The following is a 24,226-nucleotide window of genomic DNA, read 5'->3' on the forward strand; positions in this document are numbered from 1 at the left end:
TGGGGAGGGGCCACTGTGCAGATGCCCTTGCTTCCAGTGGAGCCCCAAAATCTATGGGCTTAGTGGGTGACCCCCTGGCCTCCTCCTCAGGAGAATAAACCCCATTCTTCTTGACCAATTCCAGGGGAACTCTGTGAACTGAAACTCAGAATTCCCACTCTCCTACATGGGAATAACCCCATGTCTATACAGGGGCCTTTAGTGTATACAGTTGCTATCTGAATTCAAGCTGGGCAAACAGTTGTGCAAAATAGATTCAGACATATATAGTTGGCTTTCCTAATTGATCCCATTTCCTTTTCTGTGCTAACATGTTCTGCAGTTTAATTTCAGAGGATGTGCATATAATACAATATTTGGTCCATTTGACAATTTCAGCACATTATTTTATATTTATATAGAACCTTTCCTCATGAGAGAACCCAAAGACCTCCCCAAAAAGACAAACTGATATGCCAATAAGATTCAAATTGCATGGAAATGTAGGTAGGAAGAATGTAATTAAAGCTAGCTAGAACCTGGCTAAGACAGCCAGGTTAACACCCTTACAAGAAGTGACACATGCTCTGGGCTGCTGAATAACCACAAGTGGTCATCATGAAATGTCTTACTGAAAGACAGCACTTCCCGCTGCACAGCAGCCCTGGCTGCTATGCTGAGGTCTTCATTTGGTGCAGACAAAGAGGGAAGAGTGTTAGCCATCTCCTGACTCACCAACATCACTTCTTGTAGCACATGTGCAGTTTGAAGTTTCGCCTCAGAGTTCTGATCTAGTCCAGCTCTACTTCGCTGCTAAGATCTGATGATATCACTGCACTGAGTGGCACGACTGCAGGATTTGTAAAACTGAACCCCAGTCATAAAAAAGCATCTTATAACAATTAATAAAGGAAAAGAGTTAACACTGCAAGGTGCCACCTGTACAATGGTGTGACAGAGGGAGCAGGGAGCGTTCAAGGAGCCATTGGAAAGGTTATGCACCTGTATATGCATGTGAATATAGAAAGAATGGGTAAATGTGTGAGAGGGTTATACTTTATTGCCATTAGGCTAGGACTAACACATTACTTAGGGAAAAGAATACCTGATGTAATTTATTTTTATGATATGCCTCTGGCACCAATCCACTGAATAAATAACAAGAGTTGAGACAATGAATGGCATTGTTATCATGGTAACATCACATTGAAAAATCCCTAACGGTGACTGGAGGGTTGTGCAGGACAGTTGTCACGCTCCTTCTCATAAAAACTAACATTGGCAAACACCTGTTTAAACCAATAAACATTAATTCTCGTCTCAACATTTCAGGAAATTACCCTTCCAGTTCCACCAACAGCAAATCCCATAAACTCTGGATCAAAGTTATAGTAGGGATTATGTATGTATAACATTATGCATATGTGCATTTTTTAAAAGGCTCTTATCCCAGAAAGATACAATTTCTGTATAACTTCCTAGGAGTGGGCAGAACTCAGAAAAATGTCCAACGCATTTTTAAAAAGTCACTCAACTTTTAGGGGGTTCAAGTGTATTTTACCCTCTTTGCCCTGTTCTGTTCACACTGGATTCTCCCTTTACTATTCCCCCCACCCCACCCCGACAAGCTAATGCTTGAAGCTTCCAGATAAAGGGAGGGAATTAAGATGATTTCTAGGACACCAGGAGCATGAGGGATTCTTTGAACAACTGAAGTCTGGCAGTTTTCTTTATGTATGTGTTCTGTCTCTCCTACCTCTGCTTTTTTGGAAATGCAGCAAATTAAAACAGAATCTTAGTCCCCAAGTCACAAAAATGTAACTTTAAGCACATGAGTTGTCCCACTGAAGCCAATGATGCCATTCACATCCTTAAAGTTATGCACTGGCATTAAGCACTTTGGCAAATTGGGCCCTTATTTAGGATTATTTACAGATTTCAGCTGTGAGCAAAAGGGAAATTCTTCAAGACTTTCGGATGCAGATGTATATGCCTACCCAAATCCCTAGCGCTGCGATATTCTGGACCTGAAGTACATGCTGATCTTCATCAGGTCTGCAGTGCACAATCCAACTCCAACAGAAAAATGTAGTGTGAAAATTGGGTTGTTCATGCCTGGATTAGATTCCTAATTGCTTCTTATTTGGGGCTATGATATAAGAGCTGGAGCACATTTGTTTTCTTAAATAGACCAGTCCCAGCATGAGAACCATCCCTTTTGGTTTACATTCATTTTCTTTTCTTTCTTTGTCCTTTGAACTCATGGGTTAACCTGTGCTGTGAAAACTTGGTGCTTGTTTACTCTTTTCATGCTGTAGAACAAACCTTCAGTCCTCCAAAGACCTCATCCTCAGGAGGCAGAGCAACTATCTAGAGAGGTTTGGGACAGAGGGATCCTGGAAACCCAGAATAAAACAAATCTTTAACACAGAGAACAGAGAATTGTGTTCGACATTTTCTCACTACTGCTAGGGAAAAGGAAATCTAAGCTTGTTAGGTTACTTGCCATGTAGCATTAGTAACCCTGATGCCCTCACACTGAGTCAGATCTGCAGTTGGTGTCAAGTGGCTTAGCTCTACTGAAGTCACGATGCTTCAATGATGTTCTCACTGTACCATCAGGTTAGCCCTTATTTTGCTCTGTCATATCTTCAGAGCCTTTCGAGGTACAGCCAGGGCCAATCAGAGTGGGGGGCCAGGAGGGCCATTTGGCCTGGGCCTCAAGCTCAAAGGGGGCCTCAAATTTAGACACTTGTTAATTATTTGGCATTTGATAAGTTTCACAACTTGTTTTTATGCGCATCCCTATTGGACCAAAATGTGAGACACTCTCTCAGCTTAAAGCTGCAAATTTAAGCAAATAATAGATGTGATTTAATAAAAGACATATTTTTTTTGTTAACTGATATAGATTTTGTCATATTAAAGAGTTAAAAATGTTCACAAATATTAATCAAAATACATGGGTTCCGATGGCAGAAGATTAGACCATGTGTTGTCATTTTTTATTTTTATTATGGCTAGGGGCCTCAAAAGCTGGAAGTGGTCTGGGCCTCTCTGGACCTCTGAGAGGGCCTGGGTACAGCTTGAAATATCTCAGATGAGCATGAAATCTTGTAAAAGGTAAATGAGGCAGTTACTTTGGACAATGCACTGTGGAGTCCAGTGTCCTGAATGAAAGGCACAATATGCCTACATCATGAATAAACAGATGCTTTATTGGCTGTTGCTATTTTTTTCAAAATCAAGGTAATTGAACCACTTATACAATCATGAATATCTTGATTTTTATTTCTTCACTGTAGTCTATAAAACAAGAAAACACAGTTCATTTACCTTGGTATTAAAGAGCTTCAATCCCAGTCTTCTAAATTAAGTAAGGTATGTAATTATAAGAAAATAATTTAAGTGAGTTTTAATATTTGTTCAGTTTGGATCCTGCCTTCAAGGTCTATAGTCCTCCTGATGTGTGATGGATTTACTCAGAGCTAAAATAACGAGGAGTCCTTGTGGCACCTTAGAGACTAACACATTTATTTGGGCATAAGCTTTCATGGGTTAGAACCCACTTCATCAGATGCATGGAGTGAAAATACAGGAGCAGGTATAAATACATGAAAGGATGGGGGTTGATTTACCAAGTGTAAGGTCAGTCTAACAAGATAAATCAATTAACAGCAGGATACGAAGGGAGAAAAAATAACTTTTGAAGTGGTAAGAGAGTGGCCCATTACAGACACTTGACAAGGGGGGAAATTAAATTTAAGTTTTGTAATGACCCAACCACTCCCAGTCTCTATGCAGGCCTAATCTGATGGTATCCAGTTTGCAAATTAATTCCAGTTCTGCAGCTTTACGTTGGAGTCTGTTTTTGAAGTCTTTTTGTTGAAGAATTGCCACTTTTAGGTATGTTATTGAGTGACCAGAGAGATGAAAGTGTTCCCCTACTGGTTTTTGAATGTTATGATTCCTGGTGTCAGATTTGTGTCCATTTATTCTTTTGTGTAGAGACTGTCTGGTTTGGCCAATGTACATGGCAGAGGGGCATTGCTGGCACATGATGACATATATCACATTGGTAGATGTGCAGGTGAACATGCCCTTGATGGTGTGGCTGATGTGGTTAGGTCCTATGATGGTGTCTCTTGAATAGATATGTGGACAGAGTTGGCAACGGGGTTTGTAGCAGGGTTTGGTTCCTGGGTTGGTGTTTTTGTTGTGTGGTATATAGTTGCTGGTGAGTATTTGATTCAGGTTGGGGGGCTGTCTGTAAGCGAGGACAGGCCTGTCTCCCAAGGTCTGTGAGAGTGAGGGATCGTCCTTCGGGATAGGTTGTAGATCCTTGATGATGCATTGGAGGGGTTTTAGTTGGGGGCTGTTGGTGATAGCTAGTGGCGTTCTGTTACTTTCTTTGTTGGGCCTGTCTTGTAGTAGGTGACTTCTCTGTACCCTCTGGCTCTGTCTGTGGGTCTGATGAAATGGGTTCAAATCCACGAAAGCGTATGCCCAAATAAATTTGTTAGTCTCCAAGGTGCCACAAGGGCTCCTCATTATTTTTGCTGATACAGACTAACACAGCTACCACTCTGAAACCTGTTACTCAGTGCTGTCTCCCATGAATGCTTAACAGGTTGCTTGTGAAAATCCTATGCACAGTGTCATGGGCAGTGGGTATAATCGGCAAGGGAAAGCATTGCCTCCCCTAGCACAGCCCTCCCTGCTGCCTGACACCTGGGCCATGGTGCCCTCACCTCCCGCCTCTTCCCCTCCCTGCTCTGACCCTTCACCAAGGCTCCCACAGCTTGCTGGGGTGGCAGGGGTTCAGTTTAGCTTGCTGCTGCTGCCTAGGGTAAGTCTTCCTTCTCTCCTCTCCTCCACCCCATTCCCTCTATCCCCCTTGGAGGTCCCCACAGCTGCCAGTGGAGTCTCTCTCGTGTGTGTGTGTGTGTGTGTGAGTGAGAGAGAGAGAGAGAGAGAGAATGCCAGCGGGGAGTCAGTGGCAGGTGGGCGGGGGGAGGAAGGGGAGTGTGGAGAATGAGGAGGTGAGCAGAGGGGATCCCTGAAGTTACTTTACACAGGAAAAAAGCCTTCCAGAGACCTTGTAGCAGAAATCACTGAAACTGTTAAAGAGCCATTGAAGTGGTAGGTTTCAGAGTAACAGCTGTGTTAGTCTGCATTCGCAAAAAGAAAAGGAGTACTGTGCCACCTTAGAGACTAACCAATTTATTTGAGCATGAGCTTTCGTGAGCTACAGCATCCGATGAAGTGAGCTGTAGCTCACGAAAGCTTATGCTCAAATAAATTGGTTAGTCTCTAAGGTGACACACGTACTCCTTTTCTTATTGAAGTGGTAATGAAGCCATTTAAAAGGCATTTGCCAACACCCAGGAAGCCTTCGGCCACATTCAGCCACATTCACATTGTAACAGGTTTCAGAGTAACAGCCCTGTTAGTCTGTATTCGCAAAAAGAAAAGGAGTACTTGTGGCACCTTAGAGACTAACCAATTTATTTGAGCATGAGCTTTCGTGAGCTACAGCTCACTTCATCGGATGCATACCGTGGAAACTGCAGCAGACTTTATATACACACAGAGAACATGAAACAATACCTCCTCCCACCCCACTGTCCTGCTGGTAATAGCTTATCTAAAGTGATCATCAAGTTGGGCCATTTCCAGCACAAATCCAGGTTTTCTCACCCTCCATCCCCCCACACACAAACTCACTCTCCTGCTGGTAATAGCTCATCCAAAGTGACCACTCTCCCTACAATGTGCATGATAATCAAGGTGGGCCATTTCCAGCACAAATCCAGGTTTTCTCACCCCCCCACCCCCATACACACACAAACTCACTCTCCTGCTGGTAATAGCTCATCCAAAGTGACCACTCTCCCTACAATGTGCATGGTAATCAAGGTGGGCCATATCCAGCAGAAATCCAGGCTTTCTTACCCCCCCTCTTTTTTTTTTCTGGGACACACACACACACACCACACACCTCACTGTGTGTATCCCCCGGAAAAAAAGGGCAGGGAGGGGTGAGAAAGCCTGGATTTGTGCTGGACATGGCCCACCTTGATTATCATGCACATTGTGTAGAGAGTTGTCACTTTGGATGGGCTATTACCGGCAGGAGAGTGAGTTTGTGTGTGGGGGGGTGGAGGGTGAGAAAACCTGGATTTGTGCTGGAAATGGCCCAACTTGATGATCACTTTAGATAAGCTAAAAGAAAAGGAGGACTTGTGGCACCTTAGAGACTAACCAATTTATTAGAGCATAAGCTTTCGTGAGCTACAGCTCACTTCCTCAGATGCATATCGTGGAAACTGCAGCAGGCTTTATATATACACAGAGAATATGAAACAATACCTATTCCCACCCCACTGTCCTGCTGGTAATAGCTTATCTAAAGTGATTTCCAGCACAAATCCAGGTTTTCTCACCCTCCACCCCCCCACACAAATTCACTCTCCTGCTGGTGATAGCCCATCCAAAGTGACAACTCTTTACACAATGTGCATGACAATCAAGCTGGGCTATTTCCTGCATAAATCCAGGTTCTCACATCCCCCCACCCCCATACACACAGAAACTCACTCTCCTGCTGGTAATAGCTCATCCAAACTGACCACTCTTCAAGTTAAAATCCAAGTTAAACCAGAACATCTGGGGGGGGGGTAGGAAAAAACAAGAGGAAACAGGCTACCTTGCATAATGACTTAGCCACTCCAAGTCTCTATTTAAGCCTAAATTAATAGTATCCAATTTGCAAATGAATTCCAATTCAGCAGTTTCTCGCTGGAGTCTGGATTTGAAGTTTTTTTGTTTTAAGATAGCGACCTTCATGTCTGTGATCCCGTGACCAGAGAGATTGAAGTGTTCTCCGACTGGTTTATGAATGTTACAATTCTTGACATCTGATTTGTGTCCATTTATTCTTTTACGTAGAGACTGTCCAGTTTGACCAATGTACATGGCAGAGGGGCATTGCTGGCACATGATGGCATATATCACATTGGTGGATGTGCAGGTGAACGAGCCTCTGATAGTGTGGCTGATGTTATTAGGCCCTGTGATGGTGTCCCCTGAATAGATATGTGGGCACAGTTGGCAACGGGCTTTGTTGCAAGGATAAGTTCCTGGGTTAGTGGTTCTGTTGTGTGGTATGTGGTTGTTGGTGAGTATTTGCTTCAGGTTGCGGGGCTGTCTGTAGGCAAGGACTGGCCTGTCTCCCAAGATTTGTGAGAGTGTTGGGTCATCCTTTAGGATAGGTTGTAGATCCTTAATAATGCGTTGGAGGGGTTTTAGTTGGGGGCTGAAGGTGACGGCTAGTGGCGTTCTGTTATTTTCTTTGTTAGGCCTGTCCTGTAGTAGGTAACTTCTGGGAACTCTTCTGGCTCTATCAATCTGTTTCTTTACTTCTGCAGGTGGGTATTGTAGTTGTAAGAAAGCTTGACAGAGATCTTGTAGGTGTTTGTCTCTGTCTGAGGGGTTGGAGCAAATGCGGTTGTATCGCAGAGCTTGGCTGTAGACGATGGATCGTGTGGTGTGGTCAGGGTGAAAGCTGGAGGCATGCAGGTAGGAATAGCGGTCAGTAGGTTTCCGGTATAGGGTGGTGTTTATGTGACCATTGTTTATTAGCACTGTAGTGTCCAGGAAGTGGATCTCTTGTGTGGACTGGACCAGGCTGAGGTTGGTGGTGGGATGGAAATTGTTGAAATCATGGTGGAATTCCTCAAGGGCTTCTTTTCCATGGGTCCAGATGATGAAGATGTCATCAATATAGCGCAAGTAGAGTAGGGGCTTTAGGGGACGAGAGCTGAGGAAGCGTTGTTCTAAATCAGCCATAAAAATGTTGGCATACTGTGGGGCCATGCGGGTACCCATAGCAGTGCTGCTGATCTGAAGGTATACATTGTCCCCAAATGTGAAATAGTTATGGGTAAGGACAAAGTCACAAAGTTCAGCCACCAGGTTAGCCGTGACATTATCGGGGATAGTGTTCTTGACGGCTTGTAGTCCATCTTTGTGTGGAATGTTGGTGTAGAGGGCTTCTACATCCATAGTGGCCAGGATGGTGTTATCAGGAAGATCACCGATGGATTGTAGTTTCCTCAGGAAGTCAGTGGTGTCTCGAAGGTAGCTGGGAGTGCTGGTAGCGTAGGGCCTGAGGAGGGAGTCTACATAGCCAGACAATCCTGCTGTCAGGGTGCCAATGCCTGAGATGATGGGGCGCCCAGGATTTCCAGGTTTATGGATCTTGGGTAGTAGATAGAATATCCCAGGTCGGGGTTCCAGGGGTGTGTCTGTGCGGATTTGATCTTGTGCTTTTTCAGGAAGTTTCTTGAGCAAATGCTGTAGTTGCTTTTGGTAACTCTCAGTGGGATCAGAGGGTAATGGCTTGTAGAAACTCGTGTTGGAGAGCTGCCGAGCAGCCTCTTGTTCATATTCCGACCTACAAAGCCCGTTGCCAACTGTGCCCACATATCTATTCAGGGGACACCATCACAGGGCCTAATAACATCAGCCACACTATCAGAGGCTCGTTCACCTGCACATCCACCAATGTGATATATGCCATCATGTGCCAGCAATGCCCCTCTGCCATGTACATTGGTCAAACTGGACAGTCTCTACGTAAAAGAATAAATGGACACAAATCAGATGTCAAGAATTGTAACATTCATAAACCAGTCGGAGAACACTTCAATCTCTCTGGTCACGCGATCACAGACATGAAGGTCGCTATCTTAAAACAAAAAAACTTCAAATCCAGACTCCAGCGAGAAACTGCTGAATTGGAATTCATTTGCAAATTGGATACTATTAATTTAGGCTTAAATAGAGACTTGGAGTGGCTAAGTCATTATGCAAGGTAGCCTGTTTCCTCTTGTTTTTTCCTACCCCCCCCCCAGATGTTCTGGTTTAACTTGGATTTTAACTTGAAGAGTGGTCAGTTTGGATGAGCTATTACCAGCAGGAGAGTGAGTTTCTGTGTGTATGGGGGTGGGGGGATGTGAGAACCTGGATTTATGCAGGAAATAGCCCAGCTTGATTGTCATGCACATTGTGTAAAGAGTTGTCACTTTGGATGGGCTATCACCAGCAGGAGAGTGAATTTGTGTGGGGGGGTGGAGGGTGAGAAAACCTGGATTTGTGCTGGAAATCACTTTAGATAAGCTATTACCAGCAGGACAGTGGGGTGGGAATAGGTATTGTTTCATATTCTCTGTGTATATATAAAGCCTGCTGCAGTTTCCACGATATGCATCTGAGGAAGTGAGCTGTAGCTCACGAAAGCTTATGCTCTAATAAATTGGTTAGTCTCTAAGGTGCCACAAGTCCTCCTTTTCTTTTTGCAAATACAGACTAACACGGCTGCTACTCTGAAACCTTTAGATAAGCTATTACCAGCAGGACAGTGGGGTGGGAGGAGGTATTGTTTCATGATCTCTGTGTGTATATAAAGTCTGTTGCAGTTTCCACGGTATGCATCCGATGAAGTGAGCTATAGCTCACGAAAGCTCATGCTCAAATAAATTGGTTAGTCTCTAAGGTGCCACAAGTACTCCTTTTCTATTCACATTGTAGGAAAATGTGTGTTATTGGGGTTAAAAACAGTTTCCAAAGGACAACCCTTCAGTTATTCTGTGTACCCAGAAGTAGTAACTGCTAACCTGGCTCAAGGAGGAGCTGACATAGCCAGTGAGTTTATTTCTTGATATAGCTGTTTTATTCAAACCCAGTTTAAGTAAACGAATCTAGCAGGGAATGCTGTGTAAGAAAGGTGATTAAACTGCTGCCTTAAGGCAGGCTGTCAATGACAAGCACTTTTCAAAAAGAGAGATTAGGCTTCAGGTTGGTGCAGGTAGCCTGGTTTTTTGTCTCTCTCTATACAGCATACACCGAACTCCCTGCCACACAGAGGAGAATCTATCTGGCAATTGAGCGATACCTGTTGCCGGTTCAGTTCCCTTGGGGAATGTTATTAGTGCTTTAAGGTGAAAAGGGGAGAGGGTAGCACTGGGGGAGGGGGGCAGCAGCAGGGTGAGGAGGCGAGCGGTGAGCCAGCTGCACAGCAGGTGGTTGTGGGGGTCTCATAGATACATAGATATGAAGGTCAGAAGGGACCATTATGATCGTCTAGTCAGACCTCCTGGACAATGCAGGCCACAGAATCTCACCCACCCACTCCTGCAATAAACCTCTCACCTATGTCTGAGCTTATTGAAGTCCTCAAATCATGGTTGGTGGGGAAAGGGTCTGGCATGGGGTGGTGAGGAGGCGAGCAGCAGGCAGGTGGGAGAGGTGAGCGGAGGGGGGATCTCGGGGCAGGGGTGAAGAGGTGAGTGGTGAGTCAGCGGTGGGTGCAGGCGGGGCCTGGGACAGAGCAGGGGTGGAGTGTGGGCGGGGCTGTGGGCCAAAGAAGCAGGACAAGGAGCTCACCTCCCACAAGGGGAGTTTTACCCACCGCCCATGCACAATAGGTGAAAATTCACCACTGTGCAGAGTGCCAGCATATCACTTGAACCACATTTGAGCGTAAATCTCATACTACCCTTCTACACAGGGTGAATTCCACTCACGGAGAGACGAGACACCGTGAATTGTTTGTGACTTGCTGCCAATAAACTTCCTGCTATTTAGTATGTTTATTGGCTGCTTGTGATATTATAAAATATAACCCACTTTGTGTAATCCTGTTCTTTGCAAGGGAGAATAGAGGATCCAGTCTCCTAAATGCCTACGTGCTGTGCTGTCCTTTACTTTATGCACAAAGCTCTCGTCCCCTCCCCCATGTCTCACTTCCCAAACTCCTGGTCTTTGCCCTTCCCTCCAGGCAGTTTCAGATGTGTGTACTGATTACAATTACAGGTTTCAGAGTAGCAGCCCTGTTAGTCTATATCCGCAAAAAGAAAAGGAGGACTTGTGGCACCTTAGAGACTAACAAATTTATTTGAGCATAAGCTTTCGTGAGCTACAGCTCACTTCATCGGATGCAATTTGTGATTTGTGATTACAATTACTTTTTTTTCCCGCTCTTATGATGGCAACTGTACCCGGCAAGTATGTTTAAAGCACCACTCCTAAGTCGTTGCTAACTACATTCCATTATTATGTGGCACAATTAAAAAAGTACATAGGTCATAAAGCAATTCCCAGTTTCAAGGAAAGCACTCGAGTAAAAAGGATTTCCTAAATGGACTAATTTGATGTGTTATTTCTCTGACTTCAGGAATTATTATTTAAGATGTGCTACATAATTGGACATTAGATAATCAGTTATGTGTCATTTCCCTAAATTGTTATTGGTGTACGTAACTCAAGTAAAATGCTTTATGGAGCATTTTCATTCTGCTTTAAGTACCCTATACTAACCAATTTGAGTTGGTACTCACAAAATACTGGGCTTCATAGACAAATTGTCTAGCTTTCTCGGGCACATCCTATGCTCCTATGTCTGAAACATATTTTTCACTTTTATTCTCTTAATTCCTTTATCCACTTAAAATCTAGGTTGAGACTTTCAGTGCTGCCTAAGGAATTTAGACACACAACTTACATTGAAATGAACAAGAATCATGCATCTAAATCCCCTAAATAGGGTGACCAGACAGTAAGTGTGAAAAATCGGGATGGGGATGGGGGGTAATAGGAGCCTATATAAGAAAAAGACCCCAAAATCGGGACCGTCCCTATAAAATCGGGACATCTGGTCACCTTACCCCTAAATGATTTTTGAAAAGCTCAGGCCTTAAGTGCCACTTAAATGTTCGAAGGATTTTACAGGGGTCCTCTGGACTGGAGTGTGAAATTCACCCCTAAGCACAGAATATGCATAAGGTCTGCGGAACTCAAGCAATCAAAATATGATGCATATGACTTATGCTGGGCCCCAGTGCAAGGGAGAATTTCACTCCAAATCAGGGGTTAGGGGTGGGCACAGCTCTAATCTTTGCAGGATCCGAAGCCCAGGTATGTCTGTGACTGACTGTAAATGTTAGACCTGGATGAGTGTGGGATGGCTAACAGGCATGGCAGTTCTTACCACTTTCCTTCAAGAAGGTTATGTAACAAATAGGGTATGCAAAGAGCGGCTTCCAGCTGAGACTCAGTTGTTGGTCTGTGCAGACAGCCATCACATGGGGCTGCACACTGGGCTAAGTCTGACCCAGTGTGCAGCCAGCAGTTGACAGGTATAACATGACCCTTTACTGCCTGTATCCCCTTCCCCACAAACCACCCTGAACTGCATTTTGCCAATTTGTTTTAATTCTCTGAGCATGATTAGTCAGGTTTAGGGTGTGCTGGGGAGAGGTTCTGGTCGCCTACCAAAAAGCTGCTGCTGGCTATCCACTTGCTTAAGTCTCACATGGCACAGCATTTTCAACTTGCATCACAACTCTTGTGACAGATTTCTGTTACCAATCTGCCTGAAGCATCAGGTGATCAGTCTGAGGCCACACAATTGTTAAGGGAGGAGATGACGTAACACACCAAGAGTCTAAATTTTAAAGCTTTATTGATAAAATAATAAAATAACAGCGGAGAGTGATGGGTGCTTCCCACGTCACTCAGAGGAAGAAAGAAAGCAGTAGTGTCCCAAGCCCTAACCCACTTTCATACTCACACATGCACTACCTGAAGCTGGCCAGGCCTGGGTGTAACATAAGAAGAAGACGGGGAAGGGTGGACGGGAGTTCTGTCCTGTGTGCACAGGTCATGTGGGTCCGCTGTGATCTCCAAATTGTTCCAGCTCTCAGGAGGGTTTTAAGTCCCAGGCTCCTTGTGTGTGTGTGTGTGTGGGGGGGGGGGGGGTTGCTTCATTCAGGGACCTCTGCTCCTGGTGCCCTCTGTGCCAGGCCAAACTGGCTTTCCATGGTGTCTTCAGTTTTCTCAAAACACCCACGTTCCAGGGACGCAAGGCTCGGCTCCCTGTCTCACCGGTGCAAACCTCACCATGTGATGACTTGGTGTAGTGAGGTGGAGTGGCCTCCCTTGGAACTGGAGTGTGAGGGACCACTACACTCGCGTGGGTGGACAGAGCCAAATCCACCTCGGACCCCTCACTGGAAGTACCAGAGAGGACAGGAAGTAGAAAAGGATAGCCCTGGAGCTCAGTTGCTGCTGGGCCATGGGAGAGTCTCTTCGTGGATGTCTCTTCTAGGGAGCAGATGACTCTGCAAGAACCTGGCCCAGCCCCAGAGTGGACTGACAACTTGCCATCAGGGGAGACAGATGAGGACCCCTAAGACCTGATGGAGCTGAGTACCCTGAGGAGATGGAGGATCTCTGGACCATGGGGCACTACACCCTGACTCTGGTAGGAAGTAGCCCAAAGGGACCAGACTCTAGTCCAGTTCTGATGCCTGAGGGTGAGTCTGTGTTTCAGGAGGATCCCCACTGACCCAGTGGTGGACCCATCTGCCACTGTTAGGGCCCTGGGCTGGGACCTGGTGGAGTAGGGTGGGCCTGGGCTCCCCTACCTACCTGCTGCCAACCCCACCCCGGGGTAGTGGCCTATGCATCCCTAGGCAGAAGGCCCGTGTGTTGCTTGTACTCTGCCCTGCCCAGAGGGCCAGAATTCCTCTACAGATTGTTTATAGCTCTTTGCCTCAGCCAGGGGGCTGTGGTTAAAGACTGTTTGTGGCTCTGCCCTGCCCAGAGGGCCAGAGCTCCCTGATAGATTGCTAATTATAGGCTGTTAATTACTGTCTGTCCCAGCCAGGCGACCGTGGGCCAAAGACTGTTGTGATTCACCCCACCCACGAGGTTGGAACTTTCCCGGATAAGACTGTTACTTGCGAACTGCCAATAGTGAGGCAGAGTGGCCTCCCTCCGAACTGGAGTGTGAGGAACCATGACACTTGGCAACACAATATCATGGCATTGTGACATGCAAAATCTGTGGGCCCAACTTTACTTAGAAAATACATACCCACTTCTTAGAATGAAGGTACTTCATATTACTTTTCACCATCTTCTTTGGTTTGGGTCTCATTGTTTGTTTGTAAAATTTCAATCATATCTGGCAATAATAATGCTTCTTCACCTTTGTTAAGCATTTTGAAGTTAGTGGCTATGACAAGGAGAATCTCTACGTCTTAAGTAGTAGTATTATTTCATTAGTATCAGGCAAGTACTTCATTAGGGTTGATAGGGCTGCATAACGTTCAGTTAAACTATTGAATGACTAAGATTTTAATTTAAATCGCTGCCATTAAAATGGCACTGAAAATGATGATGATCTGAATATTTTTTTCTTCCAAAAAATGTTCCCAGGAAACTTTATCAGAAAGGTAAAGATATATTTATCATAAGACTATAAAGTAACAAATTAATATTCAAAACAAGCGTCTTCATTCTTTTATCACTTACATGGGGTTTACACAATTGAAACTGCATTGACTTCAGAGGAGTTAATTGTTGTTCACAATGGTGTAACTAAGAGCAGAATCAGGCCCAGTATTAAGAAATATTTATTTTTTCCATAACTATGAAATATTCTGGTGTTTCTCCCAAGGCTTGTCTTCACTGGAAAATATGGTTGTGTTAGAACATAATCTTGAAGAATCATGTTAACTAATGTGATGTTAAACATAACTTAGCAGTCAGTGTAGACACGGACAAGCTGGGTTTAATGTCATATCAGCTAGCCATTTGAAATATCTCTGAGTGATTCTGGATCATAGCTTCACATACTGCCAAGATCTGACAGAGAACACTGCCAAGATAAAGGCTAGGAATAATATAAGCCAGAAACTAATGAGGATCAGCTCTTTACACCTTGTGGACAGCTACTTTGGCCCTTGTTTTCTCAGCAGCTGAACACTGTGCACTAATATAGGCAGGTAGTGCATCTACAAAATTCTCATAGTAGTGCAGTTGAACACTGCTATCAGAATTGTCACAGGAGTGTTGAAGTCAGCATAGCAGTCTGGCTCCCTGAACTCACACATACCTTTCCATCATCCTTTTGAAGACAATCAGCACTATACGAGAATACAGCCATGAAGAAATTAACCCAGACTTGCTCATCTATGAAGATCTCATAGACCTCACCCCTCTCCTCCCCTCCCCTTCCACCCCTAAAAGGTGCTACCTAAAAGCCAAGAACCTTTTCTAGCTAGATGCCAAAACTCTCAAAACCTCAGGACTGTCACCAATAGAAAAGTGGTGGAGGCTGTGGGAAAACAGAATGGTCAAGAATCAACATCTGGTTACAGATCCTACAGACCAACCATCTGGCTTCACCATGCGATATGGATCACAGTGAACTGTATCAAAACCTCAAACTGGTATTGTAATTATCTACTACACAAAGACAGCCTGATATGTGGATGTGAAGAAGACACTCAAACCATGGAACATCAAGTGAACAGCTGCCCACTAAGATCCTCCAGAGGGTGGCCTTGATTCATTCATTCCATGCCCCCACAAGCCATAGAGTAGATGACAAACTTGAAGGTTGACCTTTAATGTTATTTTTCAAGTTCCCCATACAAAAGAAGAAGAAACTGGCCATGGTTTGTCACAATGCTAAAACCAACTTGTTCTGCTCTATATTGACTTTTAAATCATGTTTTACATCATGTTAACATGACTCCTTCAGTTCCTAGTCTAACATGACCTAATTTTTCTAATAAAGATAAGCCCTCACATTCTTCAGACTGCAGCTCTTGTTGGGAAGGAGGTTAAAACAGAAAATATAGCTGATTATTTAAAAAATAGGTATCCAGAACTATTCAAAGCTGTTGCAAGGTAAATCTACTAATACAGCTGGAGTTCTAGGGGTAACTACAGTTAAGGTTACCTAGGAGTTTCCATTCTGGTACCCTGTTTTCAGTTGCTTATCCTTTAAATAATTTTCACCTTGAGAGCTGAAATTTTCCTGGCCTTGTGTCCAAATTGAGAGCACGTTTTTGTAAAATTTGAACAAAAACAGTCCAAAGATGTTTGAGAATGTGGGAAATAGGGGAAAACCCTTTTTCCCCCTTATGGAAAAAAACCTAGGAGTTTTAAAAAATTCTGTAGCACTGAAGTGGGCGACAGCGGAAAGTTGAAATGTGGTGGGGAGAACAAAGTTCACTGTTCCTGTAAAAATCTGTTTTGATTTGCCCACATAATGGGCATTAAATTGTAGTTTGTGTGTGCAAAGTTTAACAATGATAACACTTTATAATAACATTGTAAAAGAAAGAGCTGTGCTGCACATATGTGACTAATGTAGGACCACAGTTAAAATAGTGAGCCCTTTGTTATTCAGGCTGAACAGTGCTGAGAGACAGCACAAAGTCTAGGAATTACTGAAACCCCACTTTTAAGCCTCCAAAATAGGTAGTGAAGCAGGATACTATGAAAATAGTGTGTATGTGACTGAATGGTTAAGGCACTTGACTACAACCCTGAGTTGGAGTCTCCACTTGATCTCCTGCTGAAAGGCCAACTCCAGTTCACCCCGCTGCAAAATAGGTCTCTGATCCACCAGGTCAGGACAATCAAAGGTGGTTGGATGTGATGCTGGCCACATCACTCCCTTGTGTGCTGTTGGCTCAATGTCACCTATGGGACCTTTGCCATCATTAATTATACTGTTATACTATGTATAACCTTCATTTTGGCAGTTCATGAATTTTTAGTGACTTAACATTGCAGTTTTAATGTTCTTCCTAATGTAGGTTTTTGAGCAGAATACATGGGAATATTCATGTAACGGGAGTGTCTAGGACAGTGGTTCTCAACGAGGAGTAAGTGTACCCTGGGAGTTTGCAGAGGTCTTCCAGGGGGCACATCAACTCACCTCGAAATTTGCCTACTTTTTTACAACAGGCTACATAAAAAACACTAGCAAAGTCAGTACAAACTACAATTCCATACAGACTTGTTTATACTGCTCTACATACTAGACACTGAAATGTAAGTACAATATTTATATTCCAATTGATTTATTTATAATTATATGGTAGAAATTAGAAAGGATGCAATTTTTCAGTAATAGTGTGGTGAAACTATTGTATTTTTATGTTTACTTTTGTAAGCAAATAGTTTTTAAGTGAAACTTGAGGGTACGGCAAGACAAATCAGACTTATGAAAGGAGTACAGTAGTCTGGAAGGTTGAGAGGCACTGCTCCAGGACGCCCCAGGGAATGGACAATCTAATTATTGCATAGCCCTGGCTGTCTGTGGAGCCTCCTGATGTCTCGGATATAAATGTGGCTCCGGCCCAGCAGTGGTAAGCTAAATGAGGTGAGCCTTTTAGAACCGGTTTTGCACCGAGCCAGCTGCTAGCAACAGGATCAGAGGTCAGGTCAGGCTTGTGAATTGTGCTTTTCAAAACGCCAAGCAGCTCACTGTCAAAGCCACGGCCCTACCTGGGGGGTTTTACACCACCTGGGCCCTTCCTCTGTGCCAGACCTGCGGAGCGGGACCTGCTGAACTGCGAGGAGCGGAGAGCCCAGCGCTGAAGGTGGCGCTGTCTGCGCCGCTACATTGTCCTCCCCACCCCCAGCTCGGCCGAGCCGCGCTCAGTGGCAGCTCTCCTCCAGCAGGGCCCGCTCCTGCCCAGGGCGCTCAGCCCCTGTGCACGCAGGAAGGGCCCCTGCCAGGGAATGCCGCGGCCGGCTCGGAGCTCCGCACGCTCCCTTTTGTCTCCAGGCCGGAGCCCCGCTGGCTGCTGCGCTAGGGAAGGTCGCTTGTGCAGCGGCTCCCAGCGCAGAGGCGGTGGCGGTCCCCCGTGGGGGGTGATGAGCGGCAGAGCTGAGTGGGCTCCGCTCTGTCACGATTTCAGCTCCCGAAGCCAATGGCTGCATGGGGCTCGCTGCGGCTGCCGATCGGCTCTCCCCCCCCCCCCCCCCCTTTTAAACACAGACACGGTGGGAGGCCTTTGCTTCTGTAATGCATTTCGCCTCCTTTTTTTTTTTTTTTTTTTTTTGTCAGTGGAACAGCTACAGCTTGGCACGGGAACTATGTCATGGGCCTAGGAGCCGGGCTATCCCCTCTGGCCAGGCGTCCTCAGGCCCGCGGGGGCTTTGTACTACAGAAATGAGTAACGAGGAAAGGATCCCTCTGCTATAGAGGACTCTTTGATGTCAGGCTTTCAGAACAATGGACAATAAACCTACAAGCGGACACCAAGGCAAATGCCACATGACTTTCTAAAACACACATTAACTCTGGCCCACGCCTAGCCCTATTTAAAACGGGCACCTGGACAATTAGCGTTGCTTGCCTGGAGGGGAGAACAAAACCCGAATTTTCTTATAGCAGGCTGCTTTGTCTCGGGAGCCTGTTTGAGGTCATCCGCACAAACAATGTAAAACCCTTTGCAAGCGACCGTATGTTTATTCTTAAAGTGATAGCGGCGTTCGAGCTCTGTTTCCCAGTCTAGCGAGAGCCCGGTTTGCGTAGGAAATGATTAGATTAGAGCGGTACGCTTCACCACTGCAAAGAGCAATCAAGGACAAATACAACACTTGCCCCGCCGGCCGGAAAGAGGGCTTTAAAAAAAAAAAAGTTGTAATTAAAAGCCAGGCTAAAATCAACCCAGAGGAGTTGTGGGAGATACAGCGGCCAAACCCGTTCCTACCAAGATCAGGCTTTTGAGGAGACAATTCGGAGAGGGAGAAGGTCCCTCTTGTTCCTCATACAATTGCACCATTTGTTGTGTAATCGCTCTGCTGCTATGTGTGAACTTTACCAGAAGGAAACATGAGCCTCAGCAGCACGGCCCTGGTGGCTGCGTCTCCCCCCTCACCTGCCCCCACTCCTCCACCGCCTCTTTCTCCTTCCTCCCGCTGAGCTGCTGTTGCTGCTTGTTTGCACTCAGCTTATCCGGAGCGGAAATTCCTTTCCGTTTTTGTGAATGACAAACTCATTAACAATTCATCAACACAACCTGTTCTAGCCGGTCCGTCTCCACGGCAACAGCCCCTTCCGCGCGCCCTCATTGGCTGGGCGAGAGAATGTATCCATTGAGACGTTCCGTGTTTGTATCCATTGAGGAGCTGCCTGGCGCTGGGGGCGTGCGGGGCTGATTCAAAGGGACATTGATCACATCAAGGGGACGGAGCGGAGGAGGAGGGGATATCACGTTGTGAGAAGCAGGGGGGCGAGTGGGGGGGGGGGGGGAGTCGGGGCTGACGAGGCGCACACAAGGGGGGCAGAGGGAGAGGGATCACACAAGAGCTGGGGCCGGTGCAGTATTTTTGTGCTCAGCGAAAGGAGGGCAAGTCAGTGGCCCGTTAATTGGATTTCATTCACTCAGGGAGGAGCAAGAGCCCGAGCGGCTGGACTGGGCCGGCGATTAGACAGGTTCATTCAGGGACTCATTGAGAAAAAGCGAGGCAGTCCGGGCGTGCGGCAACCAACCGCATTGGGGAGTCAGAGCGTTGGTACCCTCCCCGCACATCGATCGCTGTCCGTGCAGGGGAGGCAGCCCGAGGGGGGTGTGTGGAGGGGGTGAGTCATTTTCCTGGGGGGCCGGAGTTCAGTTTAGGTTTTCAGCCTTATGCCTCAGCGAGCGGGCAGTTTATAAGCCGCACGCCGCTCGCCCCCAGCCTTTCCTCATGCTAGATACGTTCAGGCCCGTTCCCTTCGTGTCCGAGATGGCTGTCAGCAAAACGGTGGCTTGGCTGAACGAGCAGCTGGAGCTGGGCAACGGCCGGCTGCTGCTCATGGACTGTCGCTCGCAGGAGTTGTACGAGTCGTCCCACATCGAGTCGGCCATCAGCGTGGCCCTGCCCGGCATCATGCTGAGGCGGCTGCAGAAGGGCAACCTGCCCCTGCGCGCCCTCTTCTCCGCCAGCGACCAGGACCGGGAGACGTTTGCCCGGCGCTGCGGGACCGACACCGTGGTGCTGTACGACGAGAACAGCAGCGAGTGGAACGAGAACACGGGCGGGGAGTCGGTGCTGGGCTTGCTGCTCAAGCGGCTGAAAGATGAAGGCTGCAAAGCGTTTTACCTGGAAGGTGAGGGGTTACACCGACCCGCCTGGGACCGGCCCCAGTTCCGCGGCTCGGGGGGGGGGGCGCCCCACTAGGACCTGGCGCTGGGTGGGTTTTGTTCTTTGTCTGTCGCCTGCGGCATTTCAGCTGTAGCCGGGCCGCGCACATGCCTCGAGCTTCTGTGGGCTTATGACCCTCCATGGCGTTGAATCCGAAGCGTGCAGGAGCCATGTGGGGACACGCTGCCTCGCGCCTGCCCACCTGGGTGCAAATCCCTGCAAGCCACAAACGGGGGGGGGAGGGGGGTAAGGAAGGCACCAGGGTGGGGAGCTAGCGGGGCCCGGGGCAGAGCGGACGGTGCTAACCCGTTGGCGGTCCGTGCGGAAAGGAAGGGTTGTGGCCGAAGGAATGCGCTGCTATCCATTTGTGTGGCGAGCCCCAGCAGGAGGGAAATGCATTGAGCCCTGCTGTGCACTGGATTCCTGTCCCCCGCTGGCACCAGCGCGGTTTCCCCAAACCTCGCCGCCTCACGTGCCTTCATTTGTGCCCCTCTCTCCGTGTGTGGCTTCGGGGGGATACAGAGTCTGTCTCGGCAGAGGGTCTCTAGCAACTCGCCGCCGCATCTCAGATTGCATGTGTGCTGTGCTTTCCTCCCCAGGTGGCTTCAGCAAGTTCCAGACCGAATTCGCCCTGCACTGTGAAACTAACCTAGACAGTTCATGCAGCAGCAGCTCTCCTGTGCCAGTCCTGGGGTTAGGGGGCCTGCGAATCAGCTCCGATTCCTCTTCCGACATCGAATCTGACACGGACCGAGATCCCAATAGTGCCACTGACTCAGATGGCAGTCCTCTGTCCAACAACCAGCCTTCCTTACCGGTCAAGATTTTACCCTACCTCTACTTGGGCTGCGCTAAGGACTCCACCAATCTGGACGTTTTAGAAGAGTTTGGCATTAAATACATCTTGAATGTGACCCCCAATCTGCCTAATCTCTTTGAGAATGCCGGAGAGTTTAAATACAAGCAGATCCCCATCTCCGACCACTGGAGTCAAAACTTGTCTCAGTTCTTTCCCGAGGCCATCTCTTTCATAGGTGAGCCCTAATGAATTATGACCGCTAAAGGACCACCAGATGTTTATCATTTGCCGAGTTTAAACCCTTAATCTTTCGTATTTGTCAGCCGCATGTCTCACGTAGCCGAGGCGCGATGTTCGGCTTTCAAAACTGATTGAAATTAAAAGGGCGGATAGAATTTGTTTTTCTAGATTTAGGCGACAAGTCCTTTTGAATTAGCAACTGTATTCACAGGTTGCAAATATGTTTATTTGTATGTCGAGCTGATATGGGATCATCCCATAACGATGTATCCCAGTGTGCTAAATTTGGGGAATAGAGAGAGTCCGCACTAGTGAATTTATTATGAGTAGTTTTATTATTGTTTATCTAGTTCTTAGTCTTAAAAACAGAGGTGATGTTTTAAAATTTTTTTTTGTTTCCAAGAGAGAATTGCAATTAAAAGTAATTTCAGATTTATAGTGGTATACTTAGCTATATAGCCTGTAAATAATGGTATCCCTTCCAGAGGTATAGTGTCTTTTAAGGTAAATCTCCTCTAAATAATTGTATTCCTTTCAGATTTAGCGCTTAAACTAGAACTCCTTTAAATAATTTTGTTCATCAGTTTCCCAAATGTAAATTGTGAGGAGTTCTGCCTAAAATCCAGGGTGCAAGATAAAGTCACTTCACACACATCACTCTAGGTAGATAGTACACACACCTCAAAACTCTTTCATGTTACTGATTCAGATTGATATTGCTTTTCTCGCTGAACCACCATGGGGATTTCTGATCTCCTCTGAGTTGATTGCTTTTCTTATTTGAGTCGGGGAAGAGAGGGTTATGGATGGGCATATTGTGTGTTGTGTTGTGATCCGGTGGAGAGATACCGGTGCTAGTGAAGTATGTAGGTAATCTGAGCCCAGCAAGAAGAAATGTGGGCTGGAAGCCGCGAAGAAACTAATCTCCAGGCATTGTAATGCATTTCCTTTTACAAAGGAACCCATTTTCCAGCAACGTTGACATCCTGTTCCTCCTAATGGGCTGTCCCCTGTGACTTCCCTCATTCTTTTCAAATGCCTGAATACCTCCATTGTTAGCAGCACAAGAGTTGGAGAATAATTTAATAGATCTTTGCAGCCTGCTGGTCTGTGAAAAGCATTCAGTGGCACACGGCGAGGTTTCTAGTTTTCACATGCTGGGGGAAATGTGCACAGGGAGACGGGTTTTCTTTGGGCCAGCATTCAGTGCAAATAGCATCTTCTGAAAATAAAAATAAAAAGTCCGGGCTGGGTCACAGCATGTTTCCTCTGTGCCCCTGTGAAGTCGCATCAGCCTTCTGATTTCCATGCAGTGCTGAGCTCAGGGTCCGATTCTGATCTCACTTCGGTTTTGCACTCATGTAACGGTCTCCGTTGACCTTGATTCACACTGGTAAATAAGTGAGATCTGAATCAGCCTCCCCCATTTCTCCTGTGTCACAGCTGGATCATGAGCATCTCTTCTGTCTTGTGTTCCCTGTCTCTGTGTGTGCAGATGAAGCTCGGGGGAAGAACTGCGGAGTCCTGGTGCACTGCTTAGCAGGGATCAGCCGCTCGGTCACCGTGACCGTCGCATACCTCATGCAAAAGCTCAACCTGTCCATGAATGAAGCCTACGACATTGTCAAGTTGAAGAAATCCAACATCTCGCCCAACTTCAACTTCATGGGCCAGCTGCTGGACTTCGAGCGGACCCTGGGGCTCAGCAGCCCCTGCGACAATCGCGTGCCCGGCCAGCAGCTCTACTTTACCACTCCCTCCAACCAGAACGTCTTCCAAGTGGATTCCCGGCAGTCCACGTGAGCGCTCCCCTGTGGCCTCCCCACCAGGTCTGAATCCTGTGATCATTCCTCAGTGGTTTCCCTCTGGCAGCAGGAAGGAGATGGAGCTTTGCTCTCTCGTGTCCCCTACCAGTGCACGCTGGAAAAGGTTACAAGGGAACTTGCCGAGGTCTCCCAGAAGGAACAGCCCCAAGGCAGGCAGCACACCGCCTGGCCAGGGGCTTGGAACTGAGGACCTCCAACAGTAGGGGGAGATTGGGCATTCTGAGCACGTGTTCTCTAGAGACTGGGAATTTCCTCCTTCCTTCTTTGCTTTGGGATCTGTAACATAGATTGTTGTCTTCAGTGAAGACTGGTTCTTTTTTCATTTAGAGGAGCCAAAGAGAGAGGTTTCAGCGCTGTGTATTTGGAGTACTTGTTTGCTGCCAGTTCTGTAGTGTGCTATTTGATCAGTGTAAATATTTAATCTTAAATCCATGGGCAATGTTTTTATTTTGTAACTTTCGCCTATAGAAAAGAAATCAACCCAAAGGACTGCTACATTTTTGTGCTCTTCATGAATTATTTTTCTGTCCCCCTGCCCCCTTGCAAAGAATACATTTGCAGCATGCTTGGTTTTATTGTTCAATTGAGCTGAGGCAAACTTGAGAGACAATGGCTATGGTCAGAAATTTGCTATTCACATTCTGGGAATCAGTGGAGTCTCTTCCTTTTTTATTTTTATTTTCCTTGTAAGTCCCCCCTCTCCCCCTTGTACTGCTGTTTCTCACTTTTTTTAAAAAACCTTTGTAAATAGATCGTCTTGGAAGAGATTTGTCTTCACAAACATTTCAGATACGCTAAACAGTGCTTTATTTCTGTACAAACTCTTCAGGGAGCTTCACCTCAAATGCAATATTTTGTCTTTTTTTTTTTTTTATAGAACTGGAAGTACATGTGAGCATGTGTACTTGTGCATACGCAAGGTGAACTTGCATATGATTGCCAATGAGGGAGAGCCTAATTCATGGTGTAAAAGGTTTAAGCTGGAATTTATTATAAGAATGTACATTTTTAAATTATTAATAAATTACTATTTTTGGCTATTGAGAATCTGAGTGGTTTATTTCTCTCCTAGTGATGAATTGCATATACATTGGAATATTTTTAAGGAGGGCATGTCTCTTAACAACATGTTTGTACAGCCCTTGCACAATAGAGTCCTAATCCCTGCTTTGGCCCACCGTAATCTAAATTAATAGTTACTGCACAGATAGCCCTATCATCTTAGCCTGGCAGGGAGGATGGATTTCTATAGCCTCTGCTTAATCACAGAAAAGACAGAGCATACATAGAAACAACTCAGACTTCCCGCACACTGCCCTATCAATGTACTGCTACCCTGTTATGGCAGGGCTACTTCTAGGGATGGGCGGAATAG

The 24,226-nt window shown here is 46.2% G+C and overlaps 2 protein-coding genes across 2 annotated transcripts in view; both read left to right on the forward strand.

Moving 5' to 3' along the window:
* POC1B (POC1 centriolar protein B) overlaps positions 1-13,877 on the forward strand; it is a 168,736-nt gene extending 154,859 nt beyond the window's left edge. The window contains exon 15 of the transcript XR_014712062.1: positions 13,151-13,877. The gene's annotated coding sequence lies outside the window, so the exon portion shown is untranslated. The remainder of the gene's footprint in view (positions 1-13,150) is intronic.
* Positions 13,878-19,138: 5,261 nt separating this feature from the next.
* On the forward strand, positions 19,139-23,898 carry DUSP6 (dual specificity phosphatase 6). Its single transcript, XM_084616719.1, has 3 exons — positions 19,139-19,951; positions 20,586-21,020; positions 22,521-23,898. Exons 1-3 carry the CDS (start codon positions 19,549-19,551, stop codon positions 22,826-22,828), a joined length of 1,146 nt encoding a protein of 381 aa, XP_084472845.1. The 5' UTR covers positions 19,139-19,548; the 3' UTR covers positions 22,829-23,898.
* Positions 23,899-24,226: the final 328 nt, after the last annotated feature.

Source organism: Lepidochelys olivacea, assembly GCF_965140295.1.
Source record: "Lepidochelys olivacea isolate rLepOli2 genome assembly, chromosome: 1".
NCBI classification, from domain to species: domain Eukaryota; kingdom Metazoa; phylum Chordata; order Testudines; family Cheloniidae; genus Lepidochelys; species Lepidochelys olivacea.

Coding starts and splice junctions, on each gene's coding strand:
- DUSP6 (XM_084616719.1), top strand. CDS start 19,549: ATGCTAGATACGTTCAGGCCCGTTCCCTTCGTGTCCGAGATGGCTGTC. Junction 19,952..20,585: donor CAAAGCGTTTTACCTGGAAG/GTGAGGGGTTAC, acceptor TTTCCTCCCCAG/GTGGCTTCAGCAAGTTCCAG. Junction 21,021..22,520: donor CGAGGCCATCTCTTTCATAG/GTGAGCCCTAAT, acceptor CTGTGTGTGCAG/ATGAAGCTCGGGGGAAGAAC.